Below are 20704 nucleotides of genomic sequence, written 5' to 3' on the forward strand. Positions count from 1 at the left end.
AAGCCCTATTGTGAAAGGCTCTCAAGGCCTGATCAAACCTGCCATATCTCATTGGAGTGATGGGTGGCCACAAAGGTGCTCTCTTTGGCAGAAGTCATAAACAATAAGCTATTTTTTCCATGGCAGGTGATTACCCCCCCCCCTTTTTTTTTGCCCTATATATTCTTGATATACCAATATTGCTTGCTGTAAAATTAGCTTTAAAGAGCACCTTTTCATGCCTTACTTTTTTTGGAAAGGTGAGGGTTGTAGCAAAAATAAAGGATGAAACAATAAAAATAAGTAAAAGATGGAATCTGACACTTTCTGCTTGTGTTGTTGCCAGCACAGCTGGAGAATATTTTTTTCTGAAGCCATGAAAACAGTATAACACAAATTAATTTTTTTTCAAAATCATCTGTTTTCCTTAAAGTTGAATTGGCTGCTTTTTTCTTTTTTTTTTTTTTTTTTAAGTCTAAAATAAATCTATTAAAGCTAGTCTTACAATTTTGATAGCTGTCTTCTGCTTCTGTCTGCTGGATGGGTATTGCTGTCATAGAATCAATGTATTTGAGAAATTAATTTATGTTATGCTCAAGTTGCATTCCAGTAGCAAACTCCAGAATATGTTCCTCCTCTGGGCAATGCAAGTTGGAAGCTGCCAAAAGGCCAATTTTGAGGAAATGTGTTCTTGTCTTTTCAGAAGGCATATAAAACCAAAGAACCTTATATAATGACAGAGGAGAAATTGTTATGGTCAAGTGAGGTGGAGGAGGAGGAGAGTTCTTGCAAAATGTCTTTGGTACTCATCTGAAGGATATGATGCAATGCAGTTGTGAGCCACTTGGCTTTAATTCATCCAGTGTGGACACGGGCTGCTTAGCCCAGCTCTAGAAGCACCTTGCACATTCAGGCTTTCGGCGCCAGTATCATAAATGCATTCATACCCATTGCTGCTTTGAAATTCCGTGGAGGTGAGGTGCCAGACAACAAGCATTAGCTTCATCTGTAGGTCTGATTTGCTGCAGGGTGGGATTATTATATTTGGTATTTCACCAGCACTTCAAAGCTCCACCAGGAAAGTTCATCCATTAATTCTGCATTTCAGGAATGGATTTTGGCACTGGTTAGGTAGCAAAAGAAAAGTTAGCAAACTGGAAGTGCATAGTTCCAGTTAGGTAGGGTATGTGAGAAATTCAGGCATCATGTTTGACTGATGTGGGTGGGATTTGGGGGAAAATAAAAAAGTACACTGCTTTAACTGGGACAAAAATGTTTGCTAATTGAGGAGGACTGCCTAAGTGCACTGTGCTTCCTCTGGTTGCTGCTACCTTTTCTTCTCTCTCTGCAAGCCCTCACCCAAATTCTAGCAGATAAATGCACTGGTAGGAATTCAACACATAGGAGGCTTGATTCTACTCTGGGACTCCTCCACACTCCTAAATTCTCAGTAGCTGTTTAAGGATTTAGATACTGAAGTAGACCTGCCTGAACTAATCCAATTCTAAAGATCTCAATCTATTTAAATCAAAAATTAAGATGTGTTGCAAGAAAGGATCGTCTGATGTCAGTCGCTTTCCCTGAAGTCTCCCTTCATCACTCTATCACCTGTGCCCATAATTGGTGAGATCCCATCCACTGTCTCTTAGCCCTACTTTACTATTTATTTATTTATTCATCTATCATCTTTCCTAGAAAAGACTAATTCATATAAATGATACACAAACTTGTTAGTATAGTGACAGCACATCCTGTAGCAACTCTGGCTTGATCCGCATCTCTTTCTGCCACCCTCGTTATCCCAGTTCTAACACCCACAAGTTTTAGCGTGAGTTCTTCTGATCAGACCAGACACCAAACTCCAAACCTCTCCTATGGGTGCAGTTTAGTGTTAGGAAGAACACAGGCGTATATTAATCCCATTTTTTTGTTCATTATGGGAAAAATGAAGCTTTTCTTTTTAATTCCACACTATATCTGAGCACTGGGGATGTGAACTCATTGTTCACTAGGTGAGTCAAATTAAATTTTCTGTCTATTGCATATAACTTATATGCAATGGTAAATAAATTATGAAAAACTTGAAGAAAAAACATTAGCTAACTATTCAAAATCTCACAACCCTATTTCCTAAATTGAAATTTCACACAGTTATATAAAAAATAAATAAAAAAATAAAAAAAAAACTAAACTGGCATGTTGATCTCATCTGATAAAGCAAATGCAATGTTTATTTCCTTTGTAAGCCATTTAACCAGATATAATTTTGATAGTGGAAGGGAAATAATACAAAAAGGCTTCATTAGACATCATTTATTTACTGATTTTTTCTTTTAGTTTGTTTTGGAAAAAGGGGAACTCAACCATTAATTAATGTAATAGAGGCAATGTTCATTCACTGTAATATGAATTATAACAAAGCATTTTTATTGTTAGCAGGAAAATGATGTGACTTAACAAAAAGATTAATGTTCCTTTGTATTATAAAGATATTAATTCATTAATTATTAATTATCAAATGCTGTACATGAAGTGAAAATTTAAAAAAAGACAGCATTATTATAAGGGGAATGATATCTCACAATAAAGGCAACAAGAGAGGAAAATGAAAGCACATTCTAATTATACCTCTTCTGATGACAGGATAACATTTAGAGGTGACTTAAAATTATATTTACCCAAATCCTTCATAATATTTATACTCAAAGAACTAGTCTATCTGAAAACAGTTTTTGCTGTTCCTTTGTAGAACTGCAGATACCCCAGACTTGCTCTAACAACAACTTTCCTATTGATTTGTTCAGATAAGACTGGGATCCATAGCTTTCTTGTGAGGGTAGTGCTAATATCTGGTTTTGTTATGAGTAATAGAGAGAATGATCATTAACGCACATAGAGGAGAGTCTCAAAAATATGTGCTTGTTTACAAATATTGCTGAAAATTCAAGTTTGGATCCCGCGTAGCTAAATTAGTATCTTTTTGCTCCCGCCTTGATCACTTGTGGTCATGCTTTTGGTGTATTTGTAGTGCTCCTAAGAATATAACTTGCCTTTTATTTTAAATTAGGGACATTGTGAGATAAACTGATCACAGCCGCACTCTTTCTTACCAGCATTAAATTCTATTACCAGTTGGCCTTTCTGACCAAGAAAAACTAGTCTGTTTATTCCCTGAGATAGTTTATTCAACAGAGGTTATTTTAACCTCAGGTTATTAGCCCATCTGCAAAGTAATTTAGCGAGTGAAAATGCTGCTGAAATCCATATTCATGTTGTGGAAGATTTCATTGCAGCAGACACTTGTATCAATTTACAGCATAACCCCCTCCAACAACAGTGATATAACATAATTGCTCTGACTGCAAAACACAAAGCAAGGACGCAGCGTGCTCAGGCTTTCACACTAACCTTAGCTTACTCTCCTGCAGTATCTCTGGGTAAAGTAAACAATAAGTAGCAGGACAGTGTTGAGGCCAGAATGAGTTTCTAGGCATTTTTCCTCGGTTCCCTATGGATTTAAGCAGGGGTCATTAGTCCCCACTGCACGGAGCTCCCTGGGTGCTGAGGAAGGGCACCATACTGAACCAGCATTGAAGGATCTGGATGGTTTTGCATGCAGTTTTCATCAGAGGCTTTATATACTACATCATACCGCAGAGCCTCGTAAGGTGTTCACAGACACCTCCTATCTTGTTCTGGGCAGAATTGCTGAATTCACCAAAAGAGAAGTTTTTGAGTTGTTTGCACATAGCAGAAGCGTGTTTATCTTTCTAAGACTTTGAGATTGCATCCCATCCTTTTTGGAAACGGAGATGCACATCCTTACCCTTTTCTTCTGCTTATTACAGAACCTGATCAGTAAAACAGCTTCAGATTACAACAGGAAATCCAACTGTGTGTGCACCTGAGTGCACAGAGTCCAACTTCTACTGCTACCTGCAGTTTTGTACAACCATAGAAATTAGAGATGTTAAAATCTTCTAGAGTTCACCATCCCATCTTCCTGCAAAACTTCCACTGATGGATGTGCTTTCCATGGCTTTCTCACGTCAGTGTGAAATGCCATGGCAGTTTTCCAGAGGAAGACACTCTGTACCCAGTATCCTTCCCTATCAAGATACTGTTTCCTGGTTCTTTGTCTACGGTTTTTCATCTTCTTTTCATCTCATTATGTGTTTCCAAAAGGTCTCCACTTTTTCTGTTGATTGAGTGAAGCTGCCTTCTTTGTTCAAGTATTTGCAGACTCAGCCTTATCCTTTTTTTTTTTTTAAATTGGTCACTTCTGCCTTCCAAATAGTAACTCGTTAAATTTCACAACATCTTCGTAAAATCAAGTATCAATACTGCACTTTTGATCTGTTATTATAATTCAGAAATATTAAGCTCTTGTCAGAGGCCAGAAAGGAAGTCTGAGGCAGAGCTGGGGAAAAAAATCCAAACCATCCTCTTCCAGTGGTTTAGCCACAAGAACATCTTTCTGCTTTCGAAAACATTTTTGTATAAAAGAAAATAATGAAAAGGAACAAAGACACACTGGACTGTCAGTCTGAGAAGAAATGAACCATGGTAGTTTTATGGTTTGGCAAATGGAGGCCATAATTACAACTCCAGTACTGAAAGATGCCAGAAACTGTGGCTGCAAATTACTTGACCAGGATTTCTTACTCCACTTCTTTTATCCTAAATAGATCCTTTTCTATCCAAAAGCACCCTGGAGAGCACACGCTTTTTTATCCTTTAATAACAACATCAGAGAAATTCAGTGAGCAATCTTCAGAAAGCTGATTATATGGTTAATGATGCACTGGCCACTGTCATTTCTATTAAGTCACCAATACCTTTTTTTTTTTTTTAATGTAAAATGTCTTAAGAACAATGGAGCAAAAAAGATGCTTCAAAGTGATTATTTACCTTGTGTTGGTATTACTCCATGTCTTACTAAAAGGAACTTATTAGTGCTTTACACTGTTAATGGTAGTATTTTTATTGTTCTCCGGGATGTGCAGTAACCTAGTCTACAAAGACTACTTCAAACTACAAGGGCTTTGCCAAAACTGCTGCACAGGCAAAGTCCCTGGAGAAGGAGTTTAGATAGCAAATGAAGATTATTGTGCTTTACTCCAGCTCCCAGGAACGTAAATGGTACAGGCAAACAAATCTGCTCTTTGAAATATTTGCATCCATACGGAGGAGCTGGGGAGGCAGAGCAATGTCACTCACGGATGCATGGACTGACATCGCGAAGTAGCAGACGATGTGGAGCTAGCCTTAAGTGTTGAGCTCTTTCTGGGTGTCACACATGCCCTCAAAGCTTTCTTTCTTTTTTATTTTTTTAATGAGCTAGAAATGATAATATGTTTGGAGAAAGGAGATAGCTTGTTTTACAGATACGATGATGTAGATTCTCGTTTAGTTTCTGTCATTTCCAGCTGCATCAGTATCAATTTGCAGTTGGAAAACCCACAAAACATTATCTTGAAACACAATGGCTTTTCACGAGGTTTTGCAAAGTAAGCAATTAAAAACTCTGGTCAATGTGTATGCATTTGTGTTTTGATCTACTGTGTATTAGACAATTTTTTTAAAAACAAAACATCTAAATATATTTAAAATTATGTATTTAGCGTAAGAACTTTATTTCTGAGGTAACGCACTTGGGGAGCGGTTATCTAAGGGAATAATGAACTCTTTGGTAATAACAGCAGCTGCGCTACAATAATCTTTCATTTGAACTTGATCTGTTCTTATTTTAGGTGATCTTGTCCACTTGCAGAAAATCAGGTCGTATTCATGGTTAATTTTTTCTTTGCAGAAACCAGGATATAAACCTGAGTGTGTGGATTTGTGTGGTGCTCAGATTGAGTGGACCCCAGAGAAATCCAGCAGAAAGAACGTCTTTCAGGTAAGAGGCAACGCATGCATTTCTTGCTCGTTTGAGTGTAGAATCTGTTAAGCTAAGAGGTAGGTTTTATTTCCTTCATTTTAGTAACTAGAGACTGATATAATACAGCATTTTTCCTGCTAATACAGGAGTGTAGCATTTTATCAAGCGTCGGTTTACTATTTTTCCAAGGGAAGGATTTCTGATGACTGAGTCTCCCAAACACTTGAGAACCTGTTGATTTATTGATTAATGCTCTGTATTCAATTTGTTTTTAAAACTTAGTAGGTAATTGCTTTGGGTTCAGGCCTAGAATCTTGACCTAAAGGACTTCCATAAACACAACTTCTTCAAACTGCTTACACAAGCATGGCTCCAACACAGTGCGGTTACTCTGTTTATTTTTATTGCTGTTCAGGGTGCTCAGACGGTGATGACCCAGGTTCATTTTGGGGAGGGGAGGGGAAGATGGTAAAAGCTTGCCTCTGTCAGGGCCAGCATAGGAAGATGTATGTTTCTCACAGGTCTATTCATTCACGGAAAATAATATTATTTAATTACTACATCTAAATCCCATTGAATTGAAAGGGAGGATCAAGGCCTTAGGTGATGAAAGGATGAGAAGAGTGTTATTGTAAGGTTAACATTCCAGGATCTAGAGGCTGGAAGAGTTTAATGCAACATTTTCAATTTTTGGACATAATCCAACTCCCATGAATATCAGTAGAAAGAGGTTTTTTTTTGGTTTCACTAAAAGTTGCATCAAGCCACATTAAGATGTTATTCTCTATGAATTGAGGTGTTTCCCTGAGTTCTAACACTAAGATTTTTTAACAATGTAAACTATAAAGGGAAGAGAGAGACAGAAGCAAACATGCCAGGGTCAAGATATTGTTAGTTATCAGATAGTCCTTTTGCATCACCACCAACTGAAATGTGCTGGAGGAACCAACTGTGCCTGGGTCTGGGGTTTAACCATCACATACAAAACCCCCGAAGGGACTGTACTCAGCTTCTTGAGGAGAAACCTATTCGGGTCAACTGGGTGTAACAGATATTTTTTCAAGGTTTATTTTTCTAGACATCTTTCCAAAGCGCATGCAATATTTAGAAATATTCTTCATCTTCAAGATAGACTTACCCCCCACATCCTTCAGGTTGTCTTGAAAGAACACTTGGAGCTTTGTCATTTCCTAGGTATTTTTAAAGTAAATATTTTGGTTTTGCTGTCAATCTTCAGCTTTTTTCGCTTGCAAAGTGATTAAGTATAACCTTAGCCTTCAATCCTGCAACCCCCTGAGCACACTGACAAGCTTTCTGAGCTTGTAGGGTTTATTTCTCATTTCACAGAAAGCAAAATTTCTGTTTGGAGATGTGTATCAGGGAGGTGATTCACTGAAGCTAATACATTTCCAATGCAAAGACAAATGAAGCTTTGTTATTGATTTACCAAAAGTAGTTGTATGAAGACTTGCAATGTATTTTCTTCTCACTTCTCTTAGTGTGAGGTGTAACTCCACTGAATCAGAATAATGTGAGAAAGGAAACTCATGCACTACTGTTTGAACCCATTAAAACATGTCTTCATCAAGCCAATAAGTGAGTGGGAGAGACATTAAGAAGTAAAAGCATGGGAGGAAGGACATATGCTAAGACACATTTTGAAAAGGGATGGAGCATTGTTTAGACAGAGAGCTACAAGAAGATTATGCCAGATGGTAAGAGCGAAAGAGGAGAAGGCTTTGGCATCAGTAGTGGTGACATTTTGGGAAAGTAAAGGACTGAAGGAGAGTGGTGCTACACGAGCAGATAGAGTGGGAAGGGGACTAGAGAATGAGTGAAGATTTATGACATAGTCTGGAGGAAATCCAAGGCGAGTTCGAAAGCGGAGAGGTCAGTTTGTACCTGGATACTGAATATTGCAGGAAGCACTTCTGATGCTCTGCTTATTCAAACTGGATGGGAATAAGATTGATAATATATGTCAACTTAATCACAGATTTGTTCAAATGAATAGAACATGGGAGCTGGATTTTTGTTGTTGTTGTTTCTGTGTGTGTGACCTAAATATAGATGCATTGCATTGCTATCTGATTAAATACATTAGCTGACTAACTCTGGAATGATCAGAAATACGTATGATCATATCTTCAAAGCATGGTTGGTGGGTTTTTGTTTCATTACTTTCTGACCAATAAAACATTATTCTCTGATCCAAACAGAGCAATGGTTGCTTTCTGCTAATGTATTGTACTAGGCGTAGATGCAGAATTTTGAGTTTGATTTAGCCTGGGTGCTCAATTCGAGTTCATGAATTATAGATTAGAAATAGAAAATGACTACTGAGATTTTGGTTTGAAGAAAAAGAAGGAAATCTGGAATTTAAAATCTAAGCATATGACAGTTAATGGATGGTAACAAGAAGATGGAGTACAGGAGTATCATAAAGAAAATTAATTGGAAACATGATCGATGCAGGGGGGAAAAAAAGAAGAAACTGCATGTAAATGATATTCAGGCAGGAAGATTTGGGTTTCTGGTCTTGATCATGAGGTTTTCAGCAGTGTTACTCCATTCATTTTAATTGAGCTGACTCCCTGTTTAACTGGATAAGTCTGATCTGCCTTTCACACTATCCAATTTGTGCATGCAGTATATTTCTGTTCTTGGTGAACATATTAGCTTTTTTTTTTCTTCAAGTTTTCCTTAATAGTAACTAAAAATATGCATGTCATGATATATAACCTTCTGATTTTCCTTCATTTATTTTACTGATGATATAGCTAGCACCAAGGAAAAGAACTGGTTAGAAACAGCTTTACAGGATGTGGGGAAACATAGCAGTTTGCTGTGAGATACCGTGCTGTTTGTTCTCACTGGCTGAATGACGTGATACACTAGGTCTTCATCAGAGGAGTGGTGAATAAAAGAAGATTTATGTTCAAATCACATGCTTTAAATATTTCTGCTAAGTGCTAGTTTGCTCTTTGGTGTTTAGCCTGAAATTTAAAGCACTGAGGATTAAAAGGATTACAACATAATCTTAAATAATCCTAAGTGTCATTTACAGAGAGATGGTTGTAATAACTAAATAAAACCATGTTAAGGGATGGCAGTGTTGTCAGTCAGCAACTGGAACAGAAACTGTGCCTATGTCACTCTGGCATTCTCCTCTTTCCTTTCTTTGGTTTCATCTAATGTTGGATAGGTACATTTTGATACGAGTTACCAAGAGGAAAATAACACAATGGGCTACTTTGCCGTCAGTACTAGTGTGGTTGTTGAGACATCAGAAACTAGATTAGTTTACAGAATTTCTCACTTTTCATTATTTTCTGCTTCTAGTAAATTTTTCCACTGGAGTTTATTCCTTCCCTTGCGTTACTCATCCTTAGGTCTAAATCAAGCAGCTTTTTTAATTTTAAATTCAGCCCAGACATTGTAGAAGATGTGCTCTTGACCTCTGGCTTTGCAGTCCTGGAGCTTCATTAGCACAAAGTCTTGTGGCTGCAGACTATTTTCTTGAAGAGGTTTGGGAAGATTTCTTTTGGGTAATTCAAAAAAGAAAAGGAAAAATTGGAGAGAGGTAAAGAGTGCAATAAAAGGTCACGAGCAGCATACTTGTGGATTCGTGAAGCAGCTTTGTTCTCTTAATAGCCCTATTCATTTAACTAACAGACATATTTTAGTTTCTTTAGTGATATTTTTTTCCTGTTTAACAAGTTGATGTTTTAGGAATATTTTGTATGCAAAGTTTCTGGAGTTTGATGCCCTGGCTCTTCCTAGGGGTCTGGTGTGATGTTGGTTTTCATTTCTATAAACTTCAGCTGTAAGGGACTACTCATTCATGTGCAACTAAGAATTATAAATGTATTTTACAAGTAGAGAAATCTGTGTTCACAGTATACATACAGTATTTCAACAGTGAGACAGCTGAAAGTACAACTGTACCTGTGTATAATATGAAAGAATTTATCTTGCAGCTGTTTCCTATATAATAACATTTATGGCACTGATCTAGGGTAACTCCCTTGTCCCTGAAGCTACTCCAGCTTTGTCCATGAGCATAATCTGAATTATAAACTATTTTTTTCTACATACCGTGGAATTAGTATAGGATCTGGATGCCTCCCAGAGATGTTTTAAGCCTCCACTTTTTGCCATGGGAGGGATCATTTTCTTTTCCATCGTTGCTCAACAGGAAGCACTGAGAGTGTAGGAGGGGTTTTGACTGGTATTGGTATTTGGATTTCTTTTGATGGTTTTAAATGAAAATGCTGCATAGAGGAGGCCAACCTAAGGAAGTCACCTTGCACTTGGATGGACGTGCAGCTTCTGGTGGGCCTTATCAGCAGCTGGAGCCTGTTCCCTAGCCCAAACTGTCCCTGGAGTTCTGCCTCCTGAGCCTCAGAGTGCTCATCTGCAGCTCATACAAGAACACACAGTAACCTTTGCTGGCTTTAAATTAGATATGCATTAAACTGCTGCTTAGGACTTGCTGCCATTTTTGAAAAGTCTGTATAGCATTCTGTCTGCTTTTGGAGGTTACTGCTATGATTGTGTTTAATTTCTGTCACAGGGACCTGAACATATCATTGCCTAATTAAAAAACTTAGCCGCATCACACAGTTATTAGCTGGTGTCAGTGAGAGGTTCTTTAAATAGCAAACATAATAAATTTATAATTAGTTTTAAAAAATCAAAAAAAAACAAACAAAAAACAACCACCAAGAAATGTTCTTATTCATCATCTTAATCATCAAGTGTTTATTTTTTTGTAAGAAGTGCAGTATTTTTACTGGGATAACTGGGAGATATGAACGCATATCTCTGCGTTGTGCTTCTAATTCCCTCTTCCTGCTGTCTTGATACTGACCTACCTTACCGACCTTCCAAATGCTCAGTAAAATCTAATGGATGGATACAGACAATATTCTGACCTTTCGTATATCAATTATTTTATGTTATAACCTAAATACAACAGGACCTGTGAATGCATTCTTTTCTTTATTCTTAATGTTTTTTCATTAAGAAAGCCACATAATATTTCTTATGATTTGACATAAGTGCATCCAAAGCACAGAGTCAGAGCTGCGGGTAGTGGACACTTGAAATATATACATTTTTACTAATTTCAGGATTCTGGGACCTGACTCTTACTCTACTTTCGCAATAGTGTAGCTCTGACATTTTTGGAATCACTTCTGATTTACATCTGTTGAAAAAGAGCCTCTCTATTAATACCTATTAATTGCTCTGTTACCTTTTCATTTCTTTTAAGCCAGAAGTTACAAATGAAACCATACTTTCTGTAGCTCGTTGCCTTGCTTCCTTAAGACCCCAAATGTTGTGTGTCAAGCAGTTCAGATCACAATCTTTGTTTTTGGAATCCACTGGTGTGGCATGAAAACTGGTCAGGATCTTACGCAACTAATCACTAGACTAGGTAGATTAGAACAACACTAGAGCTGTGTTTTCATTGCATTCCCCTATTCTTAGCTTATTGTTGATTAAAAAAGAAAAGTTAGAGAGTACGTCACACAAAAAAAAAAGTAGCCAGCCATGATCATGGGGAAAGTTTTGAGGACAATATAAAATTACTTACAATACGCATTGTAAACATTACAGGTCTGCCTCCTGAAGATTTAAGCATGACATTTCATTTTGAGGTGATAAAGAGGAGAGGCATTTAGAGATACTTGGGAAAGTTTTTTGTTTTCTTTTCTTTTTCCTAAGAAAAGGGCAGATTTAATGGCAATCAGTTTACCTGACAGTAGCTGTTCCTAAGGAGTTATCCTTGGTTATTAAAAAGCATAGAAATTAGAAGCTCTAGCTGAGAGAGAAAAAGATCCACATCGAGTCCAGTATAAGAAATGCCTTTGAAACTGGGGCACTCACATAAGTTATGCGATACCTAGTTTCATCCTTGTTTCAGGAGTACTATGTGAGCAATGATCGGGTTTTAACTGTCCTAGGTGAATGAGTGTGTTTTCCTTCTCTCACCAATGCTTCAGTCATTTCATTTCATATTCATTTAAAATATTTTTTTTTAAATGAAGGGGGACGTACTTCAGCAGTCCTATGGTACAAGCAGTGACAACAAAGCTTTTTACCTAATGATGGGAACAGGTAAACTGTAACACCTTGGATTTAGTACATATGAAAACCAAAGAAAGAAACTGAAACAAGAATTTCAGAGAAATACAGAAAACATGAAAACTTTTATTTTTTTATAATATGGCCCCAAATTTTTGTGCTTTATATTTCAGACAGGAATATAGGCAATGTTTTCGCAGGGCATGAAGTAGGAAGACACTGGACTTTGACAACTCTGTGCCTTTAAAGGGTTTGGGAAACCTTCAATCTCTACAAAGCAACAGTATGAATGAAAAGCCAAGCAGTGCAGCTGTGTTCATAAAACTGGCATGTTGAGCGGATAAAATAACATGGGTACAAAACTAAAGCTAATGTATTTTTTTCATTTCTGTGCTTCCTGTCCCTACTTTTGGATAAGACAAAACTTCTCTGGTGTCAGCAAAGGCCTCATCTATTTTGTGACTGCAACAACAGGACAGGCAATTCTTTGGCCTTCTGCCTCTTATAACTTTTTATTCAAAAATAAATAAATAAAAATCCCATTCACAGAGTTACTAATAATGTGAAAAAGTCCTGAAACAAAATAGTGAAGGCACTTCTGATATGCATTTTTTTTTTTTTTGGCATAACTGGCTACTTTCAAAAAGATTCAAAATTCTCAATAGAACTTTGATTAGCAATTTCATATCATTTTAGCTAGATTCTTTTTTTTTTTTTTTCCTGATAATTGTGTCATGTAAAATTTCATGGAAATATCACTGCATTGGAAAAAATCACTTGAGAAGTGTAACTTGAACAACTCACGGGGGTCTTGAGATGGCAATAGAAAATTTGGATCAGGAGAGATCTGTTATCGGTCTGGTGCCTTCCTGCAGTGCTGCAGATCGCCTCTGCCGTGGTACTCGCTGAAGGCTGTGAAAAAGCCGGGGCGAGCAGCTCCTGCGGCACGGCAGAGCTCGGGGTCTCGCTCAGACCTGCAGAGCTCCAGAATCAAAGTGGAAAGCAAGCCTGTATTCTGTGAAGATCAGGCTGATTAAAGGAAAAAAAAAAGAAAAAAGAAAAACACATTCTCCAAATCTGACATTATGTGTACATAGCCGTGTCTGCCAAAAATGATTATAATAATAGCTCGCTGCACTTTTTTAAGAGGCCGTCTTTTGATGGATGTAAGTGCTGATATGCGAGTGACTGTGAGAGGTACGAGTGTCTGTGTATGCTCATACACATGTGCTTCTTAAGAAATTATGTGAATCACTTAGCTCTTGACAGCTACGCTGCAGCTTTCAGAAGTGCAGATGTTATTTGTCCATCAGAAAAGAAAATATTTATTTCAAGCCACAGGCATTTTCTGCGTTGCAAAAATAAAACGTAACAGCAGTTAATGCTTAATGTGTACATGCAATAATTTTGTCAGGGCCAGAAGCACTGCTGAGCAGAAGGGCCTAGACAGACAGGCGAGTGCACAAGAAGCACTTTGTGCACTGGATAACACCGAACCTTAGGAAAAAAGCAATCTGGCCAGCTCACCCGCAACCAAAGCGCGGCCGTGGAGCGGCTTATTTTTCTCTCATCCTTCAGCTGATTATTTTTTTTTTAATTTTTTTCCCCCTCAGCTGAAGAAACGCGGCGCGTTTTGTGGCTCGCATGCGAAATGGCAGTGGGCTGCAGCCTCTTGCTGCATTATTCATAAACATATTGCTGCCATCTCGTGGGCAGCGCACGAGGCGGCCCGGTGGGCCGCGCGGCCTGGCCTGGCGTCGCATGGCGGGCAGCCTGGCGGGCCACACCACGGGCCTAGGGCGGCCGTGGCGGCTGCCCACCGGTTCCTAGGCACCTTTCGGGGGGGGGGGGGGGGGGGGGGGCAGGAATCGGTTGGGCTTTTAAGGCTTGGTTTAGCTGGTTGCTAAATGAGGTAACGTCTGGTGGAGGAAGGAGGAGCGCTGCCGTAAACCTGCGATCTCTAAATTATGCATGCGGTGGTGGTTTTATGTTGTGAAACGGGGATTGGGTTCTGGTAGGGTAACGGTAAGCGGCTTCGCATGGGTTTGTTCGAGGTAAAGCACGTAAGGAGAATTAGTGCTGCAGATACGCCGTTTGGGGACCGTGATAAAGCCCTGACGTGGGGCACCTGGTGCCTCACAAAGTGGGGCCAATGCTGTTTTCGTACACCTGGCAATCAGCAGCCAAGAGGGAGTGCAGAAAGGTGTAAGGAGCCTGGATTTCCTGATTCTTTAATACTTCAGGTTTGCTTGATTCTCCTGAGTGAAAATAAATAAATTATTTTAAAAGCATTATGATTTTTCCAGCATTCTTAATGTAAGTTAAATATTAAAAAAAAAAAAAGAAAGAAAAGAAAAAGTCTTGATATGTGCCCAAACATTGCACACGTTCCCTTAATTTATCAAACTCTTGAAAAACAAAGAGAAAAATGAATCCTAAATGAACTCACTCAGAGATAATCAAATCTGACTTGTTTACATGTTTGGTGCTGGTATTTCTGTATTCAGCCACTACATTTTTAAAAATCTTGGCTAAGTCTCTGTACTCCATTTTAGTGTTTCTCTTTAATGAGTGAGGCAGATATTTAAAGTTGGCTGGGCATGGGGAGCCTTGGCTGTCCTCTCTCTGAAAGGCAGCACCTCGCAGTTGTGTACAAAGGGATGCCAGACGATATGGTAGGGATTCACATTTTTGTGTGGGAGTGATTTATATAGCTGACATTCTTTGGGAAGAGGATGGTTTGGGATGTTTCAAGGTGTTAAATGGACAATGGCAGGCAATTTGAATGCAACGGAAGAGATGCAAATAGTGACCTGCCCTCTCTGTTAGAAAATCTACCTCTCTGTTTTCAGCCCCATAGTCATTCTTAGGCTGTGATTCATGGGCCACTAATGGGATGGGGAGACTTTTTGAAATGGTAATACAAGTGTAATCAGCCTGAGAAGACATGTAAGGTAGTTCCCAGATGGTACAAATGAAATGAAAGCTCAGAAGAACATTTTTTGATAAGGGACCCTCCCTTTTCAAACCTCCTCCTGAAGTTTATGGATTTTAAAGATGCACCTCCAACTGATCCCATTTGTAGGGTATTTTTATATGTATTATGAGAGTTGTTGAAAACTTGAGTTTGATTCTAGGGGCTGAATTTCTTGAATTCTTGCATTTTTTAATTAAATATTTTTTTTCTTTTTCTTTTTTTCCTTTGATTGGTTTTTCTCTAATTTGGGGTGGATAAATTCCTAGGAATTTGGTGTAATTGAATCTGTAAAACAGTGATCCAAGAAGCTCAGAAAATATTTTCTTTGGCAAACAAAGTTGCAAAGAGATGTGGTTTGCTTGCCATTTCGTTTATGTAGAGTACCTAACTTAAATTATCAGATAATCTTAACACTTAAAATCCCCAGCACTTCAATCAGCCTCTCTTTGTTTTGTTTTTCTGAATATAGACATGATTGCTGCAAATATATTATTGTTTAAAATTTTAACATATTTGAAACCTAGAATGTGTCAAGGGCCCCCTTAAGTCAGAGTTTGCAGGTAAACTTTTACAGATTGGTCTTCAGGCTAATTTTTCAGGATGAAAAGTGCCCGTTTTTATAAATGAATATTTGTGTAAGAGCACATTTTAATTTATGAAAGTAGGATCTAATTGGTAAGATTCTCTAAAGTAAGAGAATTATTATTATTTTCTATTATTTGTACATAGTCATCACTAGGTGGAGGCATACTTTACATATTCTATTGAATGTGTCATCTGTTATGGGCTGAGATGAATTGCATTGATACTGCATAGTTCAGTGGAAGGCTTTTAACCTGAGCTGTTGAAATAACCTGTTACCACCAAATGCCAAACTCTCAGATGAACTAAGCAGACCTGTGCCTCAGACACTTCCAGTGCTGAAAAATGATGAAAATTGGGTATTTCTTTAATCATGAGCTATACAGAGCCCAAGATTATCTTGAATCTCTTGAATTAATTTAGAAACAGGCACATAATTCATCCGTAGTAAAATTAAAATGACACAAAGCAGGTGTCATGGAGCAAGAGACCAGAATAACCACTATTTCTCCATTTTAATACCCCATCTGCAGCACTTACATAAATGTAGGATGGCTTCATTTTGCTTCCCTTTTTACTTATGGTAGCAACTCTCATTCCCAGCCCAGTATTTTGTCATGGTACAAGGCTACTTGCTATAGACCATAAATATTAGATTTTCACTGAGGGTGACAAGACCTACCCACACTGATGCTAGAACACTGACTTCACCCAGCCTCTCCAGCTTTACTCCAGGGGTAGATCTTACACAGTTGGGCGGGTATATGTAGCACCATGCATATGTTTCTCTCTCTGAGCTGATAGGGTAAAGCCTATGCGAGGTTGTCCGTGTCTAGCAGAGCCCAAGCTGCATGTTTGAGGGGCTGCAAATGGGAACTCTGGGGTGTGAATATGGGAGTCAGAGACAAGAGCTGTCTCTTTCTCCATGGTTTGAATACTTTATTATGATTCTCAACAGTTTATAATATCTGCTGGCTTTTATTGTAGGAGTGACTGGAGAAGGAAAGGTCATGGTGCACAGACTATAAAGGAAAAGCACAATTTATTCAGAAAATAATCCCTCTCTTTTGGAGTAACACAGATTCTTATTTAAGCATCCTGAGGAGAGGAGGGGGGAAAACATATTGAAATGAGAGAGGTGCAAAAATGTGTTTTGGAGAAAGGCATCACGATTCCAGAGAGAAATTTCCTGAGCTTTGTTGTATCTTTCCCCCAGGCTAGCCCAGTGGACATTGCTGTGGCCTCCAACTTTGTCACCTGCCCTTGGGCTGCTCTGTCCATCCCTCGGGGCAGAGTCAGCCGCTCACACCCTGGAGAGTGTGCCTCTGTCACCCCATCATTCGGGCTGGGAGAACACTGCAATGGAGCTGAAATATGCCCCCCTTTTTTCTTTATATTTCTCTTCTGTCGTCTTTTTTTTTTTTTCTCCACTGATTTGGATTTGGAATCACACTTTTAATAATTATATTCACAATCGAAAATAATATAAACATTTTGTTTAGTGCTCACAGAATTGCCAACCAGTGCGTAAGTAAGGACGTCCAGCAATTTATCTGCCTGTAGAAAATAATTATAGCAATATTTTGAAATGCATTGGTTATAGTTTTGTTTTGAAATATAGAATGTAAATCATCAGTTTTGATTCTTCTGTTTCAAATGGCTTTTTTGGAACTAAGGCTCTTGAATAAGAGTCCCTCAAGCCAAGCTGTTACTCCTGGGAAATTCTGTAGTGGTGCTGGTATTTGAAAAATGCACACCTTGTGAGAAAAAGCAGGAAAATTCTGTCAAACAGACTGATGGGAATTCCCAAGTTTGGAAATGCAAGTTCTGCTGGAAAACAATGGCAGCGCAATATGGCTGTGGCTGCAGAAAGGGAATATGTTTTCACCATTGCATTACATTTTCTTCTTTTTTTTCATTGTCATTCTGGAAACAAATATTCTACACAATCAGTAAAAAGTGCAAAGTAAGGAATAAGAGGGAGTAATGTGTATTGGAACATAACATAGGCTTTACCGTGGAGAAAAGTGTGAAGAAATATGGTAAAACTGAATGTAAACAAAGAAAGGGGGAAAGTAAATGTGGGAGTGAGGAACTGTGTACAGGGAGTAGGAAGAATGTAATCCAATACTGGAAGATCAAAGGAAGGGAAGCCAATTTTTTCAAATATTCGGTAATAACTTAAATGTAGCAAGGTAAGGGGTCTGAACAAAGGGTCAGAAGATCACAAATTGGCAAATGGGAAAGGAGAAAACAGAGAGAAAAAAAAAAGCGTACGATTTTTTATTGTGGGGGGATCAGTTATTATTTCCATCTTCTGTTGTCTGAGGACTCTTTTATAATTACCAGCATTATTTCCTCTCCCTCTCCTGCACACACGCTCCGTCTCACCCCCCTTCCAGGCAACACTTCTCCACTCGCGCAGATTTGAGGGGGTAGGAGGATCTCAGGGGTTCTTTGCAAGATGCTCGTTTCCCACCGCAGAGTGTGGCATTGCCAGGACTCTTCAGGGGACTCTCTGCCAGCTATCCTGAAAAGCTTGCAGAGGAGTGGGAGAAGATTTGCATACTGCCCAAGCAGGGCCAGATCTGTACCCCCCTCTCTGCTGAATAGTGCTTAAATGAGTAAATAATTACACTGAAATCATTGCAGGTTTTGCAGAGTAGGTGCTGTGATACGTCAGGCTACTAGGGTCTGACCCTTTGTTTTTTTTTTTTCCTCCCCCCCCCCTCAGATGCTCCTTTTTTTATTCAAACCTAGATTGCTTTTCACCTGCATTTTCCCCTCTAATTTTACCTTTCTCTGGTCTTGTTTTCCTTTCCTTTCCCCTCTGTTTTACATTTTTTTATTTTAATAACATATTTTAAGTCATTTTTCTCCTGTTCTCAATGTGATGACAGTATATCCTGATGGAAAGATAATAATGCCCAAGGAGGTTTTCTTTTATGAATTCTGCTGGTGTTACTTTCACATGCACAAATATATCATCTTGATTTCTAGCTCTGGGTCATTTCATTGCTCTTGTATGTCTTGCTACGAGATGTTTCCTGTAATTAAAAGATTAGGTTAAATAGATTATTTGTGCTGCCCTGTCTACATAAATGTTCTGTTTCTGTGCCTCTAGATACTGGCTTTTGTGTTTTAAGGCGATGTTGTGGTACATGAAGTTGCATCATGTCTCCTTTGTCTTTAAGCTGCTGACTTAGTGGTAACAGAAGCAATCAAACGAGACATTTACTGCCGGAGCCTCGTAGGGTCAGTGAATTAACAGGTGCCAATAAGTTCTAAAGAAGTGTTTTAATCGTTTTTACAGTATTTAATTAATGGACTTTTTTTGAGGAGTGGTGACTGAGCAGACATAAGGCTGATAAATATTTAATGTTTGTAGCTAGGGAACTTTTTCTCCCTTTCATGTAATTTGAGGTGTTTGCTAATGGAAAACAAACCTAATTGTTTTGTAGCATGCAATCAATGCTAAGCAGCTATTAGACTGCCCAAGGTTTGGATACCTGTCAGGAATTTATCTATACGTGCTGGAATATTCTTGTGTTTCTAGTCTGTCTTGTTTAGAGAGCAGTTTGGAGTCAGGGTGCTCGCAGGAGACACGAGCCCACGTGTTACTGACTGCAAAGTGTGCAGCTCAGAGCGAGTCGGTCAGAGCCTTTAAGATGGCTCTCGCTGAGCACGTCGAGCCTTAATTGAGGTGGTGATGCAAATTCGTCCTGCTCCTCTAAGGTCTGGTGGCAGAGATTTCTTCTCTCGGTGAAGAAATGGGTTACGCCTGTCTGTCTTGCAGGCAAACCCATGGAGAAGGAGCTGGCCATGCTGCCAAAGCCCTGTAGCCACGTTCAGATAAGCTCGGCCTCTCATGGGGCTCCTCGCCTTGACACGGGGGTCCCTAGCACAGCTCGGGGCTGCAGCAGAAAGATACCTCGCACCTGGCTGGCTGGGGCCACGGACAGAGTTAAATCAGGTCCGTTTGGAAAAGGTTGTTTATGACACTGAAATGATCGCAGGTTTATTTCTTATGCTAAAGCTCAATGGTCAGTGATGCCTACTTCAGCCTGAGATTTAAACTGTGTGATAGGGCCTTACACGTCTAAATGTTCCCCTAAATGGGGGCCTGGGCTTTAGCTCTTTAACCATGCAAGTAAAAACTCATCCTTTTAGTCGCTGATTCATTTAAATATCTGTGTTAATATTTATGGACTATATCAAGTAGCCTCTAGGAACCCAATGACTTGAATACTAAGTAAGTGCATAGTGGTTTTCTTGGACTGTTGTGACTTCAGTAACTCTTCTGTTTGTTGGGATGAGCTCTAGAAAAATGACTCCAGGCCCCAGTGTGCTTGTTGGTTTACGCAGTATTCATGACACTTAAAAAGTAATGCTGGTAATGCCATAACTATGCTTAAAACTACTTTTTACTTTCTTCTTACTATAGCCTGTTTTCCATCACTTTAGAGGATTCTTGTTATTTCCCAAATCATCTGTCCTTACTTTTTATTAAAAACAACAACAACAACAAAGTGTCTGAGCCACATTTGATGTCATACTATTCCTCAGGAATTCTCCTTTGTTCTGTTTCCTTAAAAATCAAGAAAAAAATAAAAACAAAAAACTTTTGTTCAATGTCCTTACCTTAAGGAACGATGTTTGTGGTACAGCCAGCGTGGCCACATTGTTAATCACCAAGCTTTGCAAGGCTTAGTCAGTTTGTATAGTAAACTGTACGTTTCCATCCATTCCTGCTGCTTCCTCTTAGCTAAATAAGCTATCTCAGTCCTGCCTGTCCTCGAACACGAGTGCTAAAGCGTGAAGCTGTCTCCAGCAGCCGGCTGGGTGGCTGGATCAGGGCTGGCTGCTCCATGGCTCTGCTCGTCTGCCTTTCATTCGGTCATGCAAGTTTAGAAACACAGCAGCAGTTGAAGAAATGGATTCTATTTGTTGTTTCAGTTTAACAGACCATTGATCCAAAATGTTCAAGTACGCCAGGCTGTTCCACTTGAGCCACCTTTTACCACTGCTAGTGCAGCAATAGTCTTGTTATCAGGTTGTATGAATTAATTTTGTCGTACAGCACCAAAAGCTGGAAAATACAGCATTGGCCAGCCAGTGCTTCCACTGACAGCGCGACTGAGTGGCACAGTTCTGCTGTATTGGAGCATCGCTTCTAATTAAAATGGCAT

General features: G+C 39.0%; 1 protein-coding gene across 5 annotated transcripts in view; it reads left to right on the plus strand.

The window, feature by feature from the left end:
• ARHGAP15 (Rho GTPase activating protein 15) overlaps window positions 1–20704 on the plus strand; it is a 332536-nt gene that overhangs the window by 59197 nt on the left and 252635 nt on the right. For all 5 annotated transcript variants that reach the window (XM_040560622.1, XM_040560623.1, XM_040560624.1 and 2 more), the window contains one exon: window positions 5792–5881. In XM_040560622.1, the coding sequence (XP_040416556.1) occupies window positions 5792–5881 (90 nt within the window). The remainder of the gene's footprint in view (window positions 1–5791; window positions 5882–20704) is intronic.

The sequence above is a fragment of the Cygnus olor genome, chromosome 6, assembly GCF_009769625.2.
Source record: "Cygnus olor isolate bCygOlo1 chromosome 6, bCygOlo1.pri.v2, whole genome shotgun sequence".
NCBI classification, from domain to species: Eukaryota; Metazoa; Chordata; class Aves; order Anseriformes; family Anatidae; genus Cygnus; species Cygnus olor.